Source organism: Schistocerca serialis, chromosome 6 (assembly GCF_023864345.2).
Source record: "Schistocerca serialis cubense isolate TAMUIC-IGC-003099 chromosome 6, iqSchSeri2.2, whole genome shotgun sequence".
In the NCBI taxonomy this organism is placed as follows: domain Eukaryota; kingdom Metazoa; phylum Arthropoda; class Insecta; order Orthoptera; family Acrididae; genus Schistocerca; species Schistocerca serialis.
The window spans coordinates 543,265,425-543,287,520 of NC_064643.1; the positions used below are offsets into that span (position 1 = coordinate 543,265,425).

At 39.0% G+C, this 22,096-nt stretch overlaps 1 protein-coding gene across 1 annotated transcript in view; it reads left to right on the forward strand.

The window, feature by feature from the left end:
* The window catches only part of LOC126483828 (fatty acid synthase-like), a 394,620-nt gene that overhangs the window by 287,154 nt on the left and 85,370 nt on the right, over positions 1 to 22,096 (forward strand). The window contains exon 25 of the mRNA XM_050107027.1: positions 6,891 to 7,055. Coding sequence (XP_049962984.1) covers positions 6,891 to 7,055 — 165 coding nt within the window. The remainder of the gene's footprint in view (positions 1 to 6,890; positions 7,056 to 22,096) is intronic.

The following is a 22,096-nucleotide window of genomic DNA, read 5'->3' on the forward strand; positions in this document are numbered from 1 at the left end:
GGCCGAGAAATAATCTCTCAACAGCTTTGCTCCTGCTTGGCAAGCATGAGGATCTTCTGGATGATGTGGAGCTGATCTTGCTGCATAATAAATGTACACCATGCTCCACACTGAAGCTGCTACTAAAGAGGGTGCATTCGGACTGTCGCATCTGGACTGCTGAGATGATTTTCTGGAAAAGTATGTCAGCAGCTATGGCAGAAAAAGAGACATCCAGCAACATCTGCAACAAGGTATCATCCAAAGCAAAAATTAGAGCCTTCCATTAGTCAAGCCCCAGCTCAAGACCAGCTGGCAACCAAAAAAGTAGACCTGTATTTGCATGCTGTCCAGTGGACTGGTTACGAATGTCATTACTGTAATAACTGGGAAAGAGGGCACACCTCTGCAGGCAGTGGGAGTTACTTCAATATCTTAGAGTAAGGGCTGAATAAGGAAAACAGGGAATTGTGGTCAGTGCTGGGTAAGAACTTTGCTCCATGCAAGAAAATGTGAAACTTTCTAATGCCACAAATGAAAACAAATGCCTCCTTTCCACCTCCTTGTGCCATGGAAAGTGTCTCTAATGTGTAAGCAGTGGGTTGCTTGGTGCCATCTGAGTTCTGATGGGACAAAACCACACCAATAACATTTTGGGGTGCATCCATGGCCAAAGTTAATGGTTTACCCAGTGTGAAGGAATCTAGACAGTGAGTGGGCACAAACACTGCTTGAGGGACTGAAAGCCCTGTCAATAGTCCACAGAGAACATGAACCTGACTCCATTTTGATGAAGCCAGTTAAGAGGATGGCTGATGGGTGTAGCATGAGAATGAACATAGCATAATAAGATATCTCTCCCAAAAAGTAATGGAGTTCTTTCAGGTTCTTGCATGTTGCGATGTTGCTAAAGGTTTTGACAAGCTCATCCGTGGGGATGAAGGCATCTTTGCTAAATACATGTCCCAAAAAATACACCTGTGGGGAGAGAATCTGCATTTTTCCAGTTTCCAGTGAGGCCTTTCTCCAGATGGCATTTAAGACTGCCTGCAAATGTAAATGCTTCTCTCACGTAGAGCTCATTATCCAGATGGCATTGAAGTAGTTTACAGAACAGGGAATATCCTGAATCAACTGCTCCAAATGCTATTGATAAATCACTGGTGCAGACAAAATTCGAAAAGGCAAATGACATTTACATTTTAGCTGACTGTGACAATTTCCAGTGTTGTCATGCCTTGTGCAGATACAAAAGTTGTGACAAGGATGTTACATTCTTACATGTGTAACACTTTTCTTTTTTACATAATTTTAAATTGCAGCCACCATTGATGTGGTATTTTTTTCAATGCTACCAGCGGCAGTTACACCTTCAACAAATGCTGCAGCAGGAGCATATACAACAACTAGCAGATAAAACAACTACTTAAACAGAATGTGAAATTGTTCCATGCTTATGAAACACTGATAGTGGACCATGCAATGGCAGAGAAGATTTATCCTCTGCTGCCTCTGAAGGCAGTGTTCTGTACTATTCCACTGCACCATCCACACCAGCTCATTTGTGTCAATCTTGATAACTAATGACAGAGATACAAAACTATGCAGTTCTACAGTACTGCTCTTGGTACTGTGTTTCTTCTTTACTTTGATTATCTCGATTGTCTTGCATACACTAGTGATCAGTTGCACTATTGGTACATATTACTGGTATTTTAATCTCATTCTATTCTGTTTTATGTTCTATGTAAAGTTCAGTGCTTTGAACACTTCATCCCAGGCGTATAGGTTTTCCATCTCCTCGTGAATTGAGTTTTCACTCTGCAACAAAGTTTGTGCTGGCATGAAACTTCATAGCAAGTTAAAGCTTTGTGCTGGACTGAGGCTTGATCTCAGGACCATTGATTTTTGTGAGCAAATGCTCTACCAACTGAGCTACTCAAGCAAGCCTCATAACCCACCCATCCTTACAGCTTTACTGCTGCCAATACCTCATCTCCTACCTTACCACCTTCACAGAAGTTCTCCTGTGAAACTTGTGGGACTAGCACTCCTGGATGAAAGGATATTGTGGAGATATTGCTTAGCCTCAGTCTGGGGGATGTTTCCAGAATGAATTTTCCCTCTGCAATGGAGTGTAGAACACATTGTGATTTTTTATCTCAACCTTTTGTGCTTGAGGAGCTCAAAGGGCAAAGATTCCAAGTTTGAGTCTCAGTCCAGCAAACAGTTTTAATCTGCCAGGAAGTTTCATATCAGCACACACTCCACTGCAGAGTGCAAATTCAGTCTGGAAACATCCACTAACCTACGGCTAAACCATGTCTCCCCAACGTCCTTTCTTTCAGGAGTGCTAGTCCAGCAAGTTTAGAAGGGTAACTTCTTTGAAGTTAGGCAGGTAAGAGGTGAGGGACTGTTGGAAGTAAAGCTGTGAGGACAGGTTGTGAGTTGTGGTTGGGTAGCTGAGTTAGTAGGGTGAAAGGCTAAAGGTCTTGAGTTCTAGTCTCAGTGCAGCATGCAGCTTTAATCTGCCACAAAATTTCCTCAGGAGTTTTTTCAACATTTGTGGCCAATCATGTACTTTCATCACTTTGTAAACACCATGTTCTACTTTGTCCAACCACTGCAGCTGAATTGTGTAAGAGAAACTACCTAAACTTGTTTGGCTTTAATTTACCTGCCATCCTTACATATGTCTGATTAGCTTTTCCCACCGATGACTCATATTAATTTATTTGTTTTTGTTATAGGATTTTCTTAATAGACATATAGATATCTTTTAGAAAGTTCTACTACTTTGAACCTTCCCAACAATTCTTTGCAAGAAAATACATAAGGCCTTCATATATGAGAAGCTTCATAAACAGTTTTAATGTACAAAGATGTAGACTCCTTACCATAGCAATTATGGTAGTGAGTGTCCTCCTGACCTCACATACACCTTTCTGAAGAAGGCTTTGTCCAAGAACTAAATGTGTAACTGTCTTTCGTTGTGCTTATCTGCAACTCAACATGTCATCTTTATGGTGAATAGTAATCTATCTGTAGGTTATGGTTTTATAGTTGCTGTAGGCACAGTCCCATTGGGATACCTTGACCATGTATCAGATATAGGGAAGCTCCTGGCATGGTATTGTGTGGCTTGTACAATATAATCACATTGTATGTGACAAAATAGGAAGAGGTTGTGATGTCACTTTTCACTGAAGAAAGCAGGTAACTAAGTCTGACCACTGCTCCAGAAGGATCAGAGCTGAAAAAAGTCAGAAGACAGATGCCAAAGACAGATTCCCTGCCTCCACTCCAATATCCCTCTCTGTTGTACTTCTCTGGTGGGCTGGAGTATGGTGATGTTAGGTGAACCTGCAGAATAGACTCCACCAATTTTACAACCACAAGCCCTGAATATTGACTGAGATTCCCCACTGTGAAAAACTTCCCCAGCTTCCAATATTCTTCCTCCATTCCCTGCCAAAAAACTGCCAGTAACTAGGTCCTCTTCATCTCTGTGGACGTGCCCAATTTAAAAAATAAGCCTGAATGTGTTGGTAATGTTATAGCTGGTCACATACCCAGTCAATTAACATAAGTGATCCTACAAAACTACAGATGTCTCACCCCTACAAAAATTTTGCAAACTCTATTTATGGTGTTCAAGTACAAAAAAAATTTCATATCTCATTGGGCCAGTCAGCAGTGTGACAGCTGTCTTTATGTATGCCCACATCACCACAGGCCACTGCAACTGATAGCATTCTTTTTTTTAATCATACTTGACCGTTTGTGTTTATGGGTAGCTCTTGGGTATCCTATTTACTTCAGTTACTTTCATTTGATTTGTCTCCAGCACAAACAGGTTACACTGTACTCACCAATTTCATCATGTCAAACCATTGTTTGCTTCCAACCAACCCACAAAGTCTGTCTTTTTGTTCTTGTTAACTTTTTTCCATTCTCTGTGTAACTGAAAGATTTCATTGCAAGCCCATCCTTACTAAAAATTTTGAAGTCCTACTGTCCCTATGAGGCACATCAGCTTTCCTCTTTTGCTTCTCTATCATCATTCCAATTTTCCCATCTCTGTCCATTCAATCACTTCCTATTCCTCCATTCTCGATTATTATTCCTCCTTTCATTGGTTTTGACTTTCTGCTCCCTACCATTTATTCTCAGGTGCTACCATTTCTATGGGGGTTCCAACACCCTGAGGGTGGCTCGCTCCTATTCTCCATTCTCTCTAAAACACTAGTTTGTTCCAGAAAATCCAACATAGAACTCCTGTTTTCATCTCATAACAGTAGAGTTCAATACAACCAAGAATATGTCCATACAGCATTTGACAGCTACAACTTGCACACATTAAAATCTGTCTACTACAGTTATCCACATAATAAAGATTTCATACTTGACATACACTTCATTTGATATAGATTTACAGTACATATGCCACTGATGATCGGATACATGTCCAAGTACTGGTCTATTAATTAAATATTTTTACATTCATCTCATGGTGTATAACAAGATGTCTTTAAGAGAGTTAATGAATTGTGTTGTATAGAACTAGAAGCGTATGTGTTGCAGCTGGTGGTGATAATCTACATCTCTTAAGTTAATGATAACAACATAATTCCATGCTCTGGTTTTGGTATTGTTGAAAATTACAAGCTGAATCACAAATGACTACAGTAATCTGAGAACATCATACTAATTTATTCAACAAATCAATAATTTTTAATTTTTTCTATGCAAAACTAACTTTCTACAAAAGGGTTGCTTTGAGAATAAAATAAACAAGTTAATCATAATATATCATTTTTTTAAATTTATTACTCTTTCATGGAGAGTTTAAATGACTGTTGTATTTATGATTTGAAACAAACTGTTTTTATTAAGTACTAGTATATAATTATAAACTTGAATGATTTTAAATGTAGCATAAGAGCTTCTTAATGAGACAGTGTGTAGCTGCTGGGCATATTACAGTATGTCATGGCTCTAGAATATGCTAGTTGTATGGACTTACTTGGTATTTTCTGGTTGCTTCTGCTGGCCTGCATTAACACTGAACAGTATCACTCCCATTAACCAGTTTTGTAAAACTCAGTTATATAATAAAAGAAAAGCACTAGTTTGCTTTTGTTCTACCATATTACTTTTATTGTGTAAATCAGTTTTCAGCTTACAAGGCTGCCTTCAGACATTTACTGAATATTGTTACCAAAGAAGTTACAATGTTGATAAACAACATTGGAAGAGACGTTACACATCTAGATTGAAGCAGAAACATACAGTAAATAACATCTTTGATAGTGTGGTGGTAATGCAATGTAAAAAGTAAAAAAATTGAACAGTAAATAAATAAAAACAGAGTAAACAGAAAAACCTTAACACAAAACAGAAATAGCAAGCCTACATAACAGTTTATATAAATAAACAAAACCAATAAAATAAAATTAGCACTTGACAAGGCTACATCAGGAGGTATAAAACATGGAGAGTGATACACAAACTAATTAAAATAAGAAAGCATTATCAATGTAGCTACAGAATCTATAAGGAACTTAAGCAATATCAATAAGATAAACAGAAATAAATAAATGCAGGGCAGTGAGAGGAGAGTGAAGGAGCATATAGTAAATACAATCTTTGAGAGTGTAATGGTACTGCATTCTAAAAGTAAAAAAGTCTGAAGAGTACACAAATACAAAAGGAGTAAAACAAGAAAAAAATGAACATTATACTCAGAACTGTGACTATGTAACAGTTTGCATTAAATAAATGAACCAAGTAAAATAATTAAAAAAAATACATGATGAGACAAACATTGAAACTTCTATGGCGACAGTACTCATTAAATGTCTGAAGATGGTCTTGTAAGCCGAAAACTGGTTAACACAATAAAAGAAATACTGTAGATAAAAAGCAAACTTGGGCTTTTCATTTATTATAATGTTGTTCTACCAAGAACCAATGGAAGATTCAGTTACCTCAATTATATCATTATTGCTGGATGCAAAAAAAGATAATTTATGTTTTTGATTTAGTTGGGGGCTTGATCTTGAATAGTTTCTTTCATTTTAGATCTCTCCATGCACATAAGACTTGTTGCTTTGATCGTTTCAGTTTCTGAATGTCACATTCATATGTTTTTCAAGTCAAGTCTAAACTCTCTTATCTTAGTAAATTTTTGAGTAAGATTTTTAAAGATTTTTAATGTTTGGAAGAATCAGATTCTTCTTAAATTTTTTCAACAGATGCACCAGAAAAATAATGAATGGAAAAAGAAAATTTGACTACTGAACTTGAATTATAAAATAACAATATAAGGACTTGTAATTTTCGACTATGGTGAAGCTATTCTTCTTTCAACTTGGCTGGCTGCATATGAAAATCCCATTCTACACACTTACTAAGAAAATCATTGCCACATAAAGCTGATTCCTACATCAATTTACTATTAGTCTGTGTGGGCAACTAAGATGTTATTACAGAATCTGCTATGTTATTTTACTATGACTCCAATATTATAAAGGCCTGAATTGTCATGTGAGCCTGAATTTCTGACCGTTACATACCCTCATGAAGCAAAATATTTAATATCCCCAGTAGACACACAAAAAAGTAAAACTGATGGCATTATTCTAGGTATTGAAACTCAGTGAGGAGAGAAGATAGAGTAGTGAAGGTCTTAGTGACCTGCATTTCCTTTTTAATCTTTCCTCACTGTATCCCTCTCTCCTCTCTGAATTCTGAACCTCAGATAATGTCATCACTTCTGGTTTGGAACAGGTCACTGTCACCCATCATCAGCATTTTGACTCCTGAAGGTATGTACCAGCCAGAAGTTCTCTCCCACATTTATTATATTTCTCAGTTGAATTTTCCTTTGAATTGTCATTCATTTACAGATGAAACTGGGTGTAATAGATTTTGCCGGACGTAACAGAAAAGGTCAAAGAATTATGGGTCTTATACATCCAGATACCCTCAAGACTAGTGAACATCTAACATGGAACATTCCAGACAACTGGAGTCTAGAAGATGCTGCTACTGTGCCCTTTGCATTTGCTATGGTATGAAATATGATATAGTCAATGTGGAGAATAACCATAATCTTATATACTGCACAATTTTTATTACTAGTTATTGATAAGTAACAATAATACTAACAATAACAGCTATAATAATATTTATGAAGTTTGTTAGTGATGGATTATATTTACAGTCAGCTTTACTATGTAATTTATCACTTAAAATTACAGTCGCACACATTTAACAATGTTGGAAAAGACAGATTGCTACTTACTGGAAAGAAGACACGTCAAGTTGCAGACAGGCACAATCAAAAGACCCTCAAATATAGCTTTCAGCCAAAGCCTTTGTCAGTAAAGAGACACAAAAACACACACATGGAAAAAGCAGGAACACTTAATGCACACATGACTGCCAACTCCAGCATCTCAGGCAGGAATGCAACATCACATGGGATGCAAGCATCAATCTGGAGGGGGTGTGGAAGGGGAAGGGGAACGTATGGTAGTGTATGGGTGACAAGAGAGATGAACACTGTCTGGTGGGAGTGTGCAGGGACAAAACTGCCAAAAGGCGCAGCATCAGGAGGTTGTAGGGCAGGGAGGTGGGAGAAAAGTAACAAAAAAGGAGAGGAGCAGGGAAAGATGAGTGGATGCATTAGCAGAGGGCTGCAAATAAACAGGGTGGAATTTGAGAATGAGGAGGACATGGTAGGACAGAAGTGGTAGAAACTATTGGGTGGAGGGTGTGAGGACAGTATGTTATCATAGATTGAGGCTGGGGTAATTACAAAAGCAGAGAGTGTGTTGTAAGGATAACTCCCAACTGCACAGTTCAGAAATGCTGGTGGTGGAAGGAAGGGATCCACATGGCTCAGGTAGTGAAGCAGCCATTTAAATCAAGTGTGTTACGTTCACCTGCATGTTGTGCCACAGGGTGGTCTACTTTGATCTTGGCCACAGTTTGGCAGTGGCCGTTATCCTGATGGACTGCTGGTTGATAGTCAAACCAATATAAAAAGCTCTGAAATGATTGCAGCAGAGCTGGTAAATGACATGACTCCTTTCACAGATGGCCCGGACCCTGATGGGGTAGTATAAACCTGTGACAGTACTTGAATAGGAAGTGGTAGGTGGGTGGATTGGGCATGTTTTGCACCTGGGTCTTCCACAGGGATATGTTCCTTGGGGTTGGGATGGGACTGGTATAGGAATGGACTAGGATGTTGTGCAGGTTGGTTGGGTGACGAAATACCATTTTAGGAGAATTGGGAAGTATCTCGGGTAGGATGTCCCTCATTTCAGGGCACAATGATAGGTAATCAAAGCCCTGGAAAAGGATGTGGATCATTTGTTCTGGTCTGGGGTGGTGTTGGGTGATGAAGGGGACACTCCTTTGTGGCTGATTTTTGGGGGTGGAGGGAGGATGTAGGTGTGAGGGGAAATGGCTCGGGAGATCTCTTTGTGGACCAGATCTGGGAGATAGTACCTGTCTGTGAAGGTCTTGTTGAGACCATCAGCATACTGAGCAAGGGAGCATGCTATATGGGAGGGATTTTTTGATGTAGGGGATGACAGTTTTCAAAATGCAGTGCTGTTGGTGGTTGGTGGGTTTCTATGAACAGAGATGCGAATGGAGCCATCAGAGAGGAGGAGATCAACATCTAGAAAGGTGGCACACTGGGCTGAGGAAGGACACGTGAAGATGGGAGAGAAGGTGTTGTGGTTGTAAAGGAACAAGGACAGGACGACTTGGCTCTGAGTCCAGATCATGAAGATATCATCAATGAACTTGAACCAGACTACGGGTTTGGTGGTTTGGGAGGCTAGAATGGTCTCCCCTAGATGGTCCATAAAAAGGCTGGCATAGGAGGGTGCCATGTGGCTGTCCAAGGCTGTGCCATGAATTTTTTTTGTGTTCCTTTTCTTCAAATGAGAAGTAGTTGTGGGTTGGATAAAGTTAATAATGTGTATGAGGAATGAGGCAGTGGGTTTCGAATCTGAAGGACATTGGGAAAGGTAGTGTTCAATAGTGAGAAGATCATAGGCATTAGGGATTTTGGTGTATAGGGAGGTGAAGTTGGCAGTGATGAATAGGGATCCAGGATGTATAGGAGTGGGGATGGTAGAGAGTCATTGATAGAAGTTGTTGGTGTCTCTGACATGGGAAGCTAGTTTATGGGCAACTGGTTGGAGGTGTTAGTCAATGAGTGCTGAAATTATTTCAGTGGGAGCACAATAACCATCCACAGTGGGTCATTCAGGATTGTTGGGTTTGTAGATTTTGGAGAGGATGTACTAGGTTTGTGTGTGTGTGCAGGGTGTGTCATAGGTGTGAGGAGGGAAATGGATTCATGGAAGATTTCTGGGAAGGACCTATAGCTTTAAGCAGGGATTGGAGATTGTTTTGGACTTTTGGGATGGAATCACTCTGGAAGAGTTTACAGATGGAGGAGTCAGATAATTGGCAGAGGCCTTCTGCCAGGCAGTCAGAGCAATTCATAACAACAGTGTTATGGGAATGTTTTGGCTCTGGATATGGTGATGGGTTGGAATGGAGTTTCGAGAGGTGTGGAAAATTGAAAAGGTCAGCTAGGCAGGCTTTAGCTGCTAAGAGGGGAGAAGAGGTGGGAATGCTGTGGGTACAATAGGAGTTGGATATGGTGCCCCGAGGACACATCTTTTCTTTGTTCCTTCACAACCTCAATTCCTTCTCTGCCATCCACTCCACATGGTTCTCCTCAACCCAGCATGCCACCTTCCTTGTGGTTGACAACATCCTCTCTGATATCTCCATCTGGACCTCTGTCCACTTTAAACCCACCAACTACCAAGAGAACCTGCATTTTGACAGCTGTCATCCGTTTTACACAAAAAAATCCCTTCCATATAGCCTGACTACACTGGAACGGCATATCTGCATTTAAAAAAACTCCCTTGCTCAGAATGTCACCAAGGCCTTCACAGACAGGCACTCTCCCCCTGATCTGGTCTGCAAACAGATCTCCTGAGCCATTTCCCCTCACACTCCCAATCCTCCCTCCATCCCCAAAACCTGTCACACAGCAGTGTCCCCTTCATCACCAAGTAGCATCCCAGATTGGAACAATTCAACCACATCCTTTGCCAGGGCTATGATTACCTATCATCGTGCCCTGAAATGAGGGACATCCTACCGGAGATACTTTCCACCCATCCTAAAGTGGTGTTCTGTCACCCACCCATCCTCCACAACATCCTTGTCCATCCCTACACCACTCCCAATCCCAACCCAAAGGAAAATGTCCCTTTGGAAGACCCAGGTGCAAAACCTGTCCACTCCACTCACCCACTACTTCCAATTCAAGTGTTGTCACAAGTTTAATCTATCCCATCAGGGACCAGGCCACCTGTGAAAGCAGCCATGTCACTTACCAACTGTGCTGCAATCATTGCAGAGCTTTTTATATTGGTATGTCTATCAGCCAGCTGTTCAGCAGGATGAATAAGAACAAAGTAGACCACCCTGTGGCACAACATGCAGCTGAACATAACACATTTGGTTTTAATGGCTGCTTCACTAACTGAGTCATCTGGATCCTTCCCTCCACCACCAGCTTTTCTGAACTGTGCAGGTACCAGTTATCCACTCTTATAATTATCATGGCCTCAATCTATAGTAACATACTGTCCCCATACCCTCCACCCAATAGTTTCCACCGCCTCTGTCCTACTGTCTCCTCGTGATTCTCATCTTCCACTTTGTTTATTTGCAGCCTGCTACCAATGCGTCCACTCATCTTTCCCTGCTCCTTTCCTTTTTAGTTAGTTTTTCTCCACCTCCCTGCCCCACAACCTCCTCATATTGTGCCTGTTGGCAGTCTAGTCCTTGCACACTCCACCAGACAGCATTTGTCTCTCTCTCTCTCTCTCTCTCTCTCTCCCCACCTGTTCACTACTATACCTTCCCCCTCCCCCCCTCCACTCTGGCCCAAGATGCTGGAGATGGCAGTCACATATGTGTGTGTGTGTGTGTGTGTGTGTGTGTGTGTGTGTGTGTGTGTGTGTGTGTGTGTGTGTGTGTGTGTGTATTTTTCTTTTACTGATGAAGGCTTTGGTCAGAAGCTATATGTGAGTGTCTTTTAATTGTGCCTGTCTGCAACTTGACATGTCTTTTTTACGGTAAGTAGCTATATGTCTTTCCCAGATTGTTGATATTCCTACTTGTAATTTCGATTGTTGGATAGTTAAATATATTTCTTTAAATACATTTGTCAGTATGTTTGCTCTCTGGCCTTTTATGCTCGAGATGACTGAGTGTTGAACAGAGATGGGACATAATCTGCACTATTTGCTCTATGGACATTGACTTTCAGAGAATAACAAACCAGCTGCTTTCTAAAGAAATTATAAACAGGTGGACAACAATCAAAAACATCCTGCTAGCAATGCTGCAATGCATTTCAGGATAAATTGTTTCCTCCTCCAGTGTTATAGGATAGAAGATCTGAAATCTGGATTCAAAGATTGAAAAGACTGTTATAAACAGCCACAGAAGTGGGATCTTAAAATATAATTCTGAACAAGGAAACAGGAATGGTGTGGTATCCACAATCCAAGTAAGGACGGTCAGGCACAGAAACAGTTCAAGCAATTTACAAGTAGCATTATTGGAACTAGTCAGACAGCTAAAATTCTAAAGGGAATGGATTCAGTCACTGTTTTTAAACTTGTGCAGATTATGCTGGTACACTATGTAATCAAAAGTATCCAGACACTCCCAAAAAGATATGTTTTTCATATTAGGTGCATTTTGCTGCCACCTACTGCCAGGTATTCCATATCAGTGACTTCAGTAGTCATTAGACATTGTGAGAGAGCAGAATGGCGTGCTCTGCAGAACTATAAATTTGAGTGTCAGGGAGTCGTATCTGGAAGTATTTGTAAAGTATTTGTGTAATCTTATTTCAAAGTGAAACGTGGATGATAAACAATATGGACAAGAAGAGCATAGAATATTTAGAAATGAGGTGTTACAGAAGAATGATGAAGATTAGATGAGTAGATAGAGTAACTGATGAAGAAGTACTGAACTGAACTGGCAAGAAAAGGGCCATATGGTATAATTTGATGAAAAGAGGTGATAAGTTGTTAGGACACATCCTGAAGTATCAAGGAATGTTTAATTTAGTAATGGAGGTAAATCTGTGCAGAGGGAAACTTGACTACAGTAAGAAGGAGTAGGTTTAATAACAAAAAAGTAGAAATGTGGATAAGTTACTATGAACAGCATGGTGAATGCATTATTGCAGCCAAGATAGACATAAAGCCCAGACCCATCATGTAGTTCAAATTTATATTGCAACTAGCTCTGCAAATGATGAAGAGATTGAAGAAATGTATGATGAGAGAAAAGAAATTATGCAGATAGTTTAGGGAGATGAAAATTTAATAGTCATGGGGGACCGGAATTCGATAGTAGGAAAAGGAAGAGAAAGAAAAATAGTAGATGAATATGGACTGGGAGAAAGAGGAAACTACCTGGTAGAATTTTGCACAGAGCATAATTTAATCATAGCTAATGCTTGGTTTAAGAGTCATGAAAGAAGGTTATATATGTGGAAGAAACCTGGAGACACCAGAAGGCTTAAGATTGATTTTATAATGGTGAGAAAGAGATTTTGGAACCAGATTTTAAACTGTAACACATTTTTAGGGCAGATGTGGACTCTGATCACAATTTATTCGGTATGAGCTGTAGTTTAAAACTGAAGAAACTGCAAAAAAGGTAGGAATTTAAGGAGACAGGACCTAGAAAAACTGAATGAACGAGAGGTGGACAGAATTTCAGAGGGAGCATTAGGGAACAATTGACAAAAACAGGGAGAAGAAATACAGTAGAAAAAGAATAGGTGGCTTTGGACATGAAATAGTGAAGGCAGCAGAGGATCAAGAAGGTAAAAAGATGAGGGCTAATAGATATCCTTGGTGACATAAGAGATATTGAATTTAATTGATGAAAGGAGAAAATATAAAAAAGCAGTAAATAAAGCAAGTGAAATGGAATACAAATCTCTAAAAAATGAGTGACAGCAAGTGCAAAACAGGTCAGCAGGAATGGCTAGAGGACAAATGTATGGTTGTAGAAGCACATATCACTAGGGGAAAGATAGATGCCACCTGCAGGAAAATTAAAGAGACCTTTGGAGAAAAGAGAACCACCTGTATGGATATCAAGAGCTCAGATGGAGAACCAGAGCTAAGCAAATAAGGGAAAGCAGAAAGGCGGAAGGAGTATACAGAAGGTCTGTGCAAGGGAGGGCACTATTATGGAAATGGAAGACAGCATAGATGAAGATGGAATGGGAGATATGATACTGTGTAAAGAATTTGACACAGCACTCAAAGGTGTAGATCAAAAGAAAGGCCCAGGAGTAGACAAAATTCTGTTAGAGCTGTTGAGAGCCTTGGGAGAACCAGCCATGACAAAACTCTTCCAGCTGGTGAAATGTCCTCAGACTTCAAGAAGGATGTAATGATTCCAATTCCAAAGAAAGCAGGTGGTGACAGGTGTGAAAATTACTGAACTATCAGTTAAATAAGTTGTGCCTGCAAAATACTAACATGATTTCTTTATAGAAGAATGGAAAAACTGGTAGAGGCCAACCTCAGGGAAGATCAGTTAGGATTCCAGAAAAATGTAGGGACATATGAGGGAATACTGACCCTACAATTTCTCATGGAAGGTAGCTTATGGAAAGGCAAACCTCTATTTATAACATTTGTAAACACAGAGAAAGCTTTTGAAAATATTAACCGGAATACTCTCATTAAAATTCGGTGGGTGGTAAGGATAAAATTTAGTGAGAAAAGGGTATTTACAGTTTGTATGGAAACCAGGTGGCAGTTATGAGAGCCAAGGGGCATGAAAGGGAACCAGTGGTTGAGAATGGAGTGAGAAAGGGCTGTAGCCTATCCCCAGTGTTATTCAATCTATATACTGAGCAAGCAGTAAAGGGAACAAAAGAAAAATTTGGAGTAGGAATTAAAGTTCATGGAGAAGAAATAAAATTTTTGAGGTTTCATGGTGACATTAGACTTCTGTCAGAGACAGCAAAGGACTTGTAGAAGCAGTTGAATGGAATGGACAGTGTCTTGAAATGAGGATATAAGATGAGCACCAACAAAAACAACATGAGGACAATTGAATGCACTTGAATTAAATCAGTTGATGCTGAGAGAATTAGATTAGAAAATTAAACACTTAAAGTAGTAGATGAATTTTGCTATTTGGGCAAGAAAATAACTGATGACGGTCAAAGCAGAGAGGATATAAAGTGTAAACTGGCAATGGCAAGAAAAGCACTTCTAAAGAAGAGAAATCTGTTAACGCCAAGTGTAAAGTGTCAAGAAGTCTTTCCTGAAACTTTTTGTATGGAGCATAGCAATATATAGAAGTGAAACATAGATGGTAAACAGTTTGGACAAGAAGGGAATAGAAGTTTTGAAATGTGGTGCTACAGGAGAATACCGAAGATTAGACTGGTAGATCACATAATTAATGAGGTGGTAATGAACAGAATTGGGAGAAAAGAAATCTGTTGCACAAGCTGACTAGAAGAAGGGATCGGTTGGTATGACTCATTCTGAGACATCAAGAGATGATGAATTTAGTACGGGAAGAAAGCATGGGGGATAAAAATTGCAGATGGAGACCAAGAGATGAATACAGTAGGCATATTCAGAAGGATGTAGGTTGCAATAGTTACTAGGAGATAAAGAGGCTTGCACAGGATAGAGTAGCAAGGAGCACTGCATCAAACCAGTGTTCGTATTAACATCCACAATAACAACAACACCAATAGGTTGCAATAGAAATACAGATATGAAAATGAGCTGTGCAAGACAGATTAGCATGGAGAGCTGTGTCAAACCAGTATTTGGATTGATGAATATAGCAAAAACTGCATTTTACTTGAGGCAGTTGACTAAATCTCGTTATATGCACTCAGGATGCAATGCATTTGAACAGGCTAGTTTCCGATCAAGAAATAATTGCACACACTATAAACTTGTTGTTGTGGCTTACATTAGACCAGGTTTACAAGAATATTTTAAGTTTTGTAGGATGCATATGTATCTGTGTGTGATGACACAGTGTGAGAAATACTTCTCAAATTTGTAAGACTGATCTTCTCCCAAATATTTTCTTATTTTATAAGTAACATGTTGTGTGAGAGAGATTACAACCTGCATCATTATCACAATGTGCATTATTCTGCTCACTTATAGGTTATTTAACCTTCTATGGGCTCGTTGGACTGCTTATTACTCTTCACACTGTAATGAGAACTTTTTGGATATTCCGAGAGTTATTTAGCAGATGAAGCTGTTTCCATAATTCTCATCAACAGCAAGCGTTCTGCATTGTATGGTACATCAGAATTGCAGATCTGATTTGGCAACAGAGAGCTTTATATGATCAATGTTTATTTTTGTTCTAGTGATGAATGCTGGCAACATCTACTTAAACTTTATGTAAAATGCAGGAAAGGCAACTGCTCACCTGTGGCAGAGTGATACATGGTACAGAGAAACACATAACAGAAAACAATACTCACACTAGCTTTCTCTGGTAAGAGTACACACACACACACACACACACACACACACACACACACACACACACACACACAGAGAGAGAGAGAGATGCACACTCCTGCAGTCATGGCAGGACTGATTACAGATTATTGTTTACTGAGAGCAATTGCCTGGATTGTGGGAATGTGGCAAGGAAGGATTCGTGAGGCAAGGACAGGGTAACAGGATAGTGCAAGGCAGGTCTTTCAACAGATGACTCAGTGGCGGTCATAAAAGAGAGAGACAGAGGGAGTGGGAGAAGGGAGAGGATGGTGCAGATGAAGAGGAGATAGGAAGGGGAGAAAGAAAGGGCAAGGGGTGGAAAATAGTGGGGGGGGGGGGGGGGGGGGAGGAAGAGGGAGAGAGAGAGAGAGAGAGAATATGCCTGCATGGCAAGGGAGGGGAGAGGAGTGGTGACAGAAGGTAGAACTGCACAAACCCAAACCACAGGGTCCCCACAGGTCGTCCCACTATGGCTGTACAGAATGCTCCCACAGATTGTACGTCTTCCTTTGCTGACCAGCATCTCCAAACTATTGTTCATAATCTTCCATCCTACAATCAAGACACTGCTCACTTGCGTCATGTCCTTTCCACAACTCTGTTGCATTGTGACCAGACTCCTTGTTGGCAACTGTGAATGTGATGTCCTTATACACCAAAATCCCATACGCTCATGGCCATGTGGCCATGCAACACTACTTATTGTCAAAATTATGATTATATGTGATATCAAGTGAAATTTGTGACTGGATTGAAGACTTTTTGGTAGTGAGGATGCAGCATGTTATCTTGGATGGAGAGTCATTGTCATATGTAGAAGTGGCTTCGGGTGTGCCCCAGGAAGTAAATGCTGCATTTACATATGTCTGCCTCTATTATATTCATCTCAATGTAAACAATAACATAAAAGTGACACCAGGGAGAAATGGTTCAAATGGCTCTGAGCACTATGGGACTCAACTGCTGAGGTCATTAGTCCCCTAGAACTTAGAACTAGTTAAACCTAACTAACCTAAGGACATCACAAACATCCATGCCCGAGGCAGGATTCGAACCTGCGACCGTAGCGGTCTTGCGGTTCCAGACTGCAGCGCCTTTAACCGCACGGCTACTTCGGCCGGCACCAGGGAGAAATCTGAGATGAAATAACACAGCTTGTTTCATAAATAAACTGACAATATTCCTTAGAAATCATTAAAGCTATAATACAGAGTGATCACATTCTCATGAAGAGGTAGAGAGCTGCTGCAAAGAATTACAGAAACTTAAAATGATACAAAAATCACTGCAACATGATGATAGGGAACGTTGATGTGGAAGGAGGATAAAAATAATGAAAGATTGGCCCATCTGGAGATGATATCAGAAATAACAGTGCTCATTTATTAGTTGAATTTGTTGAAGGAAAAAAAAAGGAAAAAATGTTGTCTTCAAAATATTTTTACAGAAGGAAGGAAAAAATGGACTGGCAAGAACAAATTGAAGTAACAATGAATTTATTGTATTTTTTTAAGGAATAAAAAATTGTGCTCATTAACCAAAAGTTTTTATAAATGCATAAAATGCAGAGTAACAATAAACATGCTTTTTAACTGAAAGTTTTTATAAATGCATAAAATGCAGAGTAACAATAAATACAAAGATAGAAACAAACAGAGGCCTCTGGAAGGAAGTCAGAAATGCAGAGTATGAGAACTTATGTGGGAATCAGATTGTGTACTAGATTAAATTAGGCAACAAGTTCAGTGTCATACAAAATGAACGTCCAAATATTTAAATATTTGTGGGCAAGTAAGGAGTTGCAAGTGTTTCAAGCAAATCATTAGAGGAACCCAATAGAATATCCAGGATGAAACAAAATATTCAAAGGCTTCTCTGAGAGGCTGTGAGAACTTACAATAAAAAAAATGTAATAGCAGTATGAAGAAAACAAAATAGAAGTAGAAAGTCACATAGGCATTACATTTCATCAGTTAATATGTACAGAAACACACATTACTGCTGCTGCAGAACCATATATTAGTGCAGACTGCTGGACTGAGGTAAATTAATTCTAGCCTGGCCATTTTCATCAGCATTGTAACTTTCCAAAATGTAGCAGTGAATGTTACATTACTCAGGTATGAAGCAGCTGTTTTAATTTATCATCAATCCAGCATTCTTAAACCAAAAATGTGTACTGGTTCGCTTTTATACTACACTGTTCATGGTGACTAAAATAAATATCATTGTAGGAACTTCTGCTCGGTTCTCACCAAATGTCTGTGAGTTCTTGTACACAATGACAATTACAGTTTTATTTTTCGATTAGGTGCAGTAAATGAACCATGAAATATTTTAATGTGTAACAGTTTACAGTTAATGGCAGACAACAATACACACACAGACTAAACAGCAAAAGTCAGAGCATTTAAAGAATGGAAGGTAACACGAATCAAAGAAAAACAGTATTGCTTCTTTAAGGTAACATTAACATTGTATCATTAACGCCCATCCTCAATATTAATTATCAGTGTTACAGAAACGACAGCTTTGAGTAAGTCTTAAGAAGGCTCTAAATTTTTCAATTTTTTTTTTACCTATTGGCTTTGTTAGAACATCAGCTTGTTGGTCACTTGTGCTAATGTGCTTTAACGTAATTTTCTTAGTAAAAACTTTCTCTCTCAAAAATAAAATTTTCACATCTATATGCTTTAGTTTATGATGGAAATATGGGTTTTTGCAAAGGCTTATTACTAGCATATTGTCTTCATCAAGCAAAACAGCTCTTTGATTGCCAGAAAGACCATGATACAAATTACTGAGCCAACAGGCTTCACTAGTTACAATGCTTAAAGCTACAAATTCAGATTCTGTTGCTGACAGAGACACTGTGGGTTGTTTCTTAGGTGACCATGAAACAGTACAATCCAAAACTTTGAGAAGGTAGCCATTTGTGGACTTCCTGTCTACTGCTACAAGCCCAGTCAGAGTTCACATAACCACTTATAGGATCAGTACAGTTTTCATCCCTAGCATATAACACACTAATGTGTTTTAAAGCATTCCATAAATCCAGACTTGCCCATGATTGGTACCTGCTTAGAATACTTATAGCTATGCAAATATCTGATCTGGAAACTAACACAGCATACATCAGTGACCCTATTAATTTTCTACACCTTTTCTCAGTATCTTCATTTTCAGGACTTTCTCTTTTTACATACTCTGATCAAAATTTTCCTCCATGGGGGTTGAAACAGAATTACATTCAAACATATCAAAAACTTTCAACACTTTTTCAAGATAGGTACTTTGGCAAATAGTAATAGTACCCTCCCTTAAATTTTGAACAATATTCATTCCTAAATAGTTCATATTCATAACCAAATCTTCCATTTTAAAGTTGTCACTTGATACCAGCTTTAAATTGTCAGTTTAATTCTGAGAAGTTGACACTATCAGTGGATCATCAATGCAAACAAGTATGTATGCTTCATGGCTATTTTCTGTCTTTACATACAATCAGTACTCAAAATCACTTCTTACAAATCCTAAGCCAGTTAATACTGTGTGAAATTTAACATTCCAATTTTTGGATGAGTTCTTTAAATCATACAGAGCCTTTCTAAGTTTACAAACATTAACGTTTATTTTACTGTAACATCCAGTAGGTAATGTAACATGAAAGTCTCCATCTGTCTCTCCATAGAGAAATGTACTGCAGACATCCAGTTGATAGAGGAGAAAGTTACTCTCATTTAAAAAACCAGAAAAAGTCTGACTGAAGTTAGTTTTGTTGCTGGACTGTATATCTCCAAATAAGACAAGCTTTGTTGAGAAACTTTTGCTACAAAACAAGCTTTATAAGAAAGAACATTACCTTTTTCATCTTTTTTGTGCCAAAAAAAAACCACTTTGTGTCAATAACATCACAATCGTTTGGCTTACATACGTAACTGAATGTGTTGTTTTCTTCCAGGGCTTGCAGCTCTCTCACTATGGCATCTTTGCAATTTTTAGCTTCACTAGACGACATTGATTCAGCGTACTGTTGCAGTAGGCCCAACTCATAATCCTCCAAGTAATTCTGGTGCTGAATTTTCCTCCTGGGTCTAAGGTTGTATGTCTTCTTGTCATCAGAAACTACATCTTCATCTGCATCCTCAGGAGAAATGTCTATTTTCACTGTCTTTGCTGATTTCTTGTTCTTCTCTAGGCTGACTTATTTTCTTTCACAGTCAGAGTCCTCATTTCTTCTCTATGTTCCTCTGAATCTGAAGCTTTACCTATGTTCTCTTCATCACAACAAATAGTATCTGATTCTTCTACATGAACATCAGTTTTCTTCTCCCTTCAGATATTGCTGGCGGCAAGAAAATTACATCTGGGTACACCTCAATTCCCTTTGTGGAAGGAATATTATATCCCTTCACACCATTATCATAACCCATACATAAACCTATCTTGTTTTTGGGTTCTAGTTTCAGTCACTTTTCTTTGGGTACAAGGACAGGCACACAAGTTCCATATATTTTCAAACATGCTAAGGGTAATTCTCTGTCATAAAAAGGTTCAAAAGGAGTTTTATCTTTTACAGGACTTGGACCAGTCCTATTTAGTACATAAGCCATGATCTGAACTGCTTAGCCCAGATATGTTTGGACATTCCTGAAATAATTGATTGAGCAGCTTCAACCAAAGTGAGCACTTTCCTTTCAGCTCTTCCATTTTGCTGTGGTATGGACACAACACTTCTTTGATGGGTTTATGCCATTTTCACCCAAAAATGTACCTAAGTCAGTATTCACAAACTCCAGTCCATTATCACTCCTTAGAACTTTAATTTTCAGACCAGTTTCTCTCTCAGTTTTTGCAATAAAATTTCTAATCAAACCTTTAACTTCATTCTTCTGTTTCGAAAAGAATACTTTGCAATGACAAGAGTAGTCATCCTTCAAAATCAAAAAAAAAATCTTGCTCCTCCAATCGAATGCATCTCCATGGGTCCACAGATGTCTGCATGAACCAGTTCAAGTGGGGAATTAGCTCTTGACAAACTGACATGGAGAGACAAGCAATATTGTTTACTTGCCAACCATTCTTCACAAGTGATGAAGTTGTCAATGAAGTCACTCCTTTACACGAGAAAAACTGTATCACATGCATAATGCTCTGATGGCGCATTTTTTTATGCCAGAGACTCAAGTTTCCAACACATTTAAAGAGACTGACCAGGCCACTGTCAGTATTGACTGACAAAAGCTCGTTAGTGTCATTACTGTTGACCACAGTGTGTATTTAATCTGCACATGTAAAAGTAACCATTGACAGCTCTGATTGTGTTCTGTTTAGTGTAAACAACATATGATACATTTAGATAATGCATGAACCTCACCTGTACTGTTCAAGAGTTCACATTGTTCTTTGTTTGACACAAAATACTAACACAGTTCCTACAGAAAATAGATTAAATTTCTGTTTAGGCACAAATTTCATTTTAGGCAATTGATAAATTGAACTCCATTCCATGCATGTCATTTCACAGTACCATGCCCAGTCACATCAAGAAATTTGCTGCTGTCAACCACAGTAACTTTCATCGAACTTTGCATACTGCCCAGTCTTATAAGCAGTTCTCTTGTATTGCACATATGCTCACTAGCACCTGTGTCCATGATCCAATAATCTTCTAGATCAACTGCCTGATTAATACACATAAAGGCATTTACTTCCCGAGCCTTTTTGCCTTCCTTTGATTTCAACAGCCTGCAATCCGAATTCAAATGACCTCTTTTCTTGCAAGAATTGCAGCTTGTCATTTCTCTCTTTGCTTCGCTTTTACAGTCCTTTGTATAATGGTCCTCCTTACGACAAGCATAACAGATAATTTTTTGCTGCCTGCTTACCATGGCCAAAGCTGCCTCTGGCTGATCGGACTGATTATTTCTCTCTTCATCAATGAGCAGTCTTGAAGTTAAGTCGTTAGGCATTTGCTTCTCACAGGTGATGGTCTTCAATGTTGAACAGAAATGTTTATATCACTCTGCCAATGACATAACACTTTTGTCATTAACATTTATCTGAAAGTGGTTCATCTGCTTGCTTCATTTTTTGTGTTGATTTCTTCTATTTTTGACAAACTATAACTACCAAGTTATCACCAAACTGGAGCAAGGAAAACTTTTGCTGAAGTAGGTGAATACTCTCTGTGGACTGTTTTTCATACACAGTCTTCAGTTTCAACCAGATACCGGCTGACATAGCACACTAAAGTAGATGTGAGGGATGCTACCTCCATCCACGTCACATTCAATTCCTGTGCTTCTGTGTCCTTTTCCAGCCATGTTTTTACTTCAGCTTCTTTCTCCTGTGGTGGCTTAATAACAATGCTGTTGACAGTACCTAAAAGGCCTTTTGCTCTGAATATCACTTCAATTTGGAATTTGCACACTGCCCAATTATACCCTTCAGACAACTTT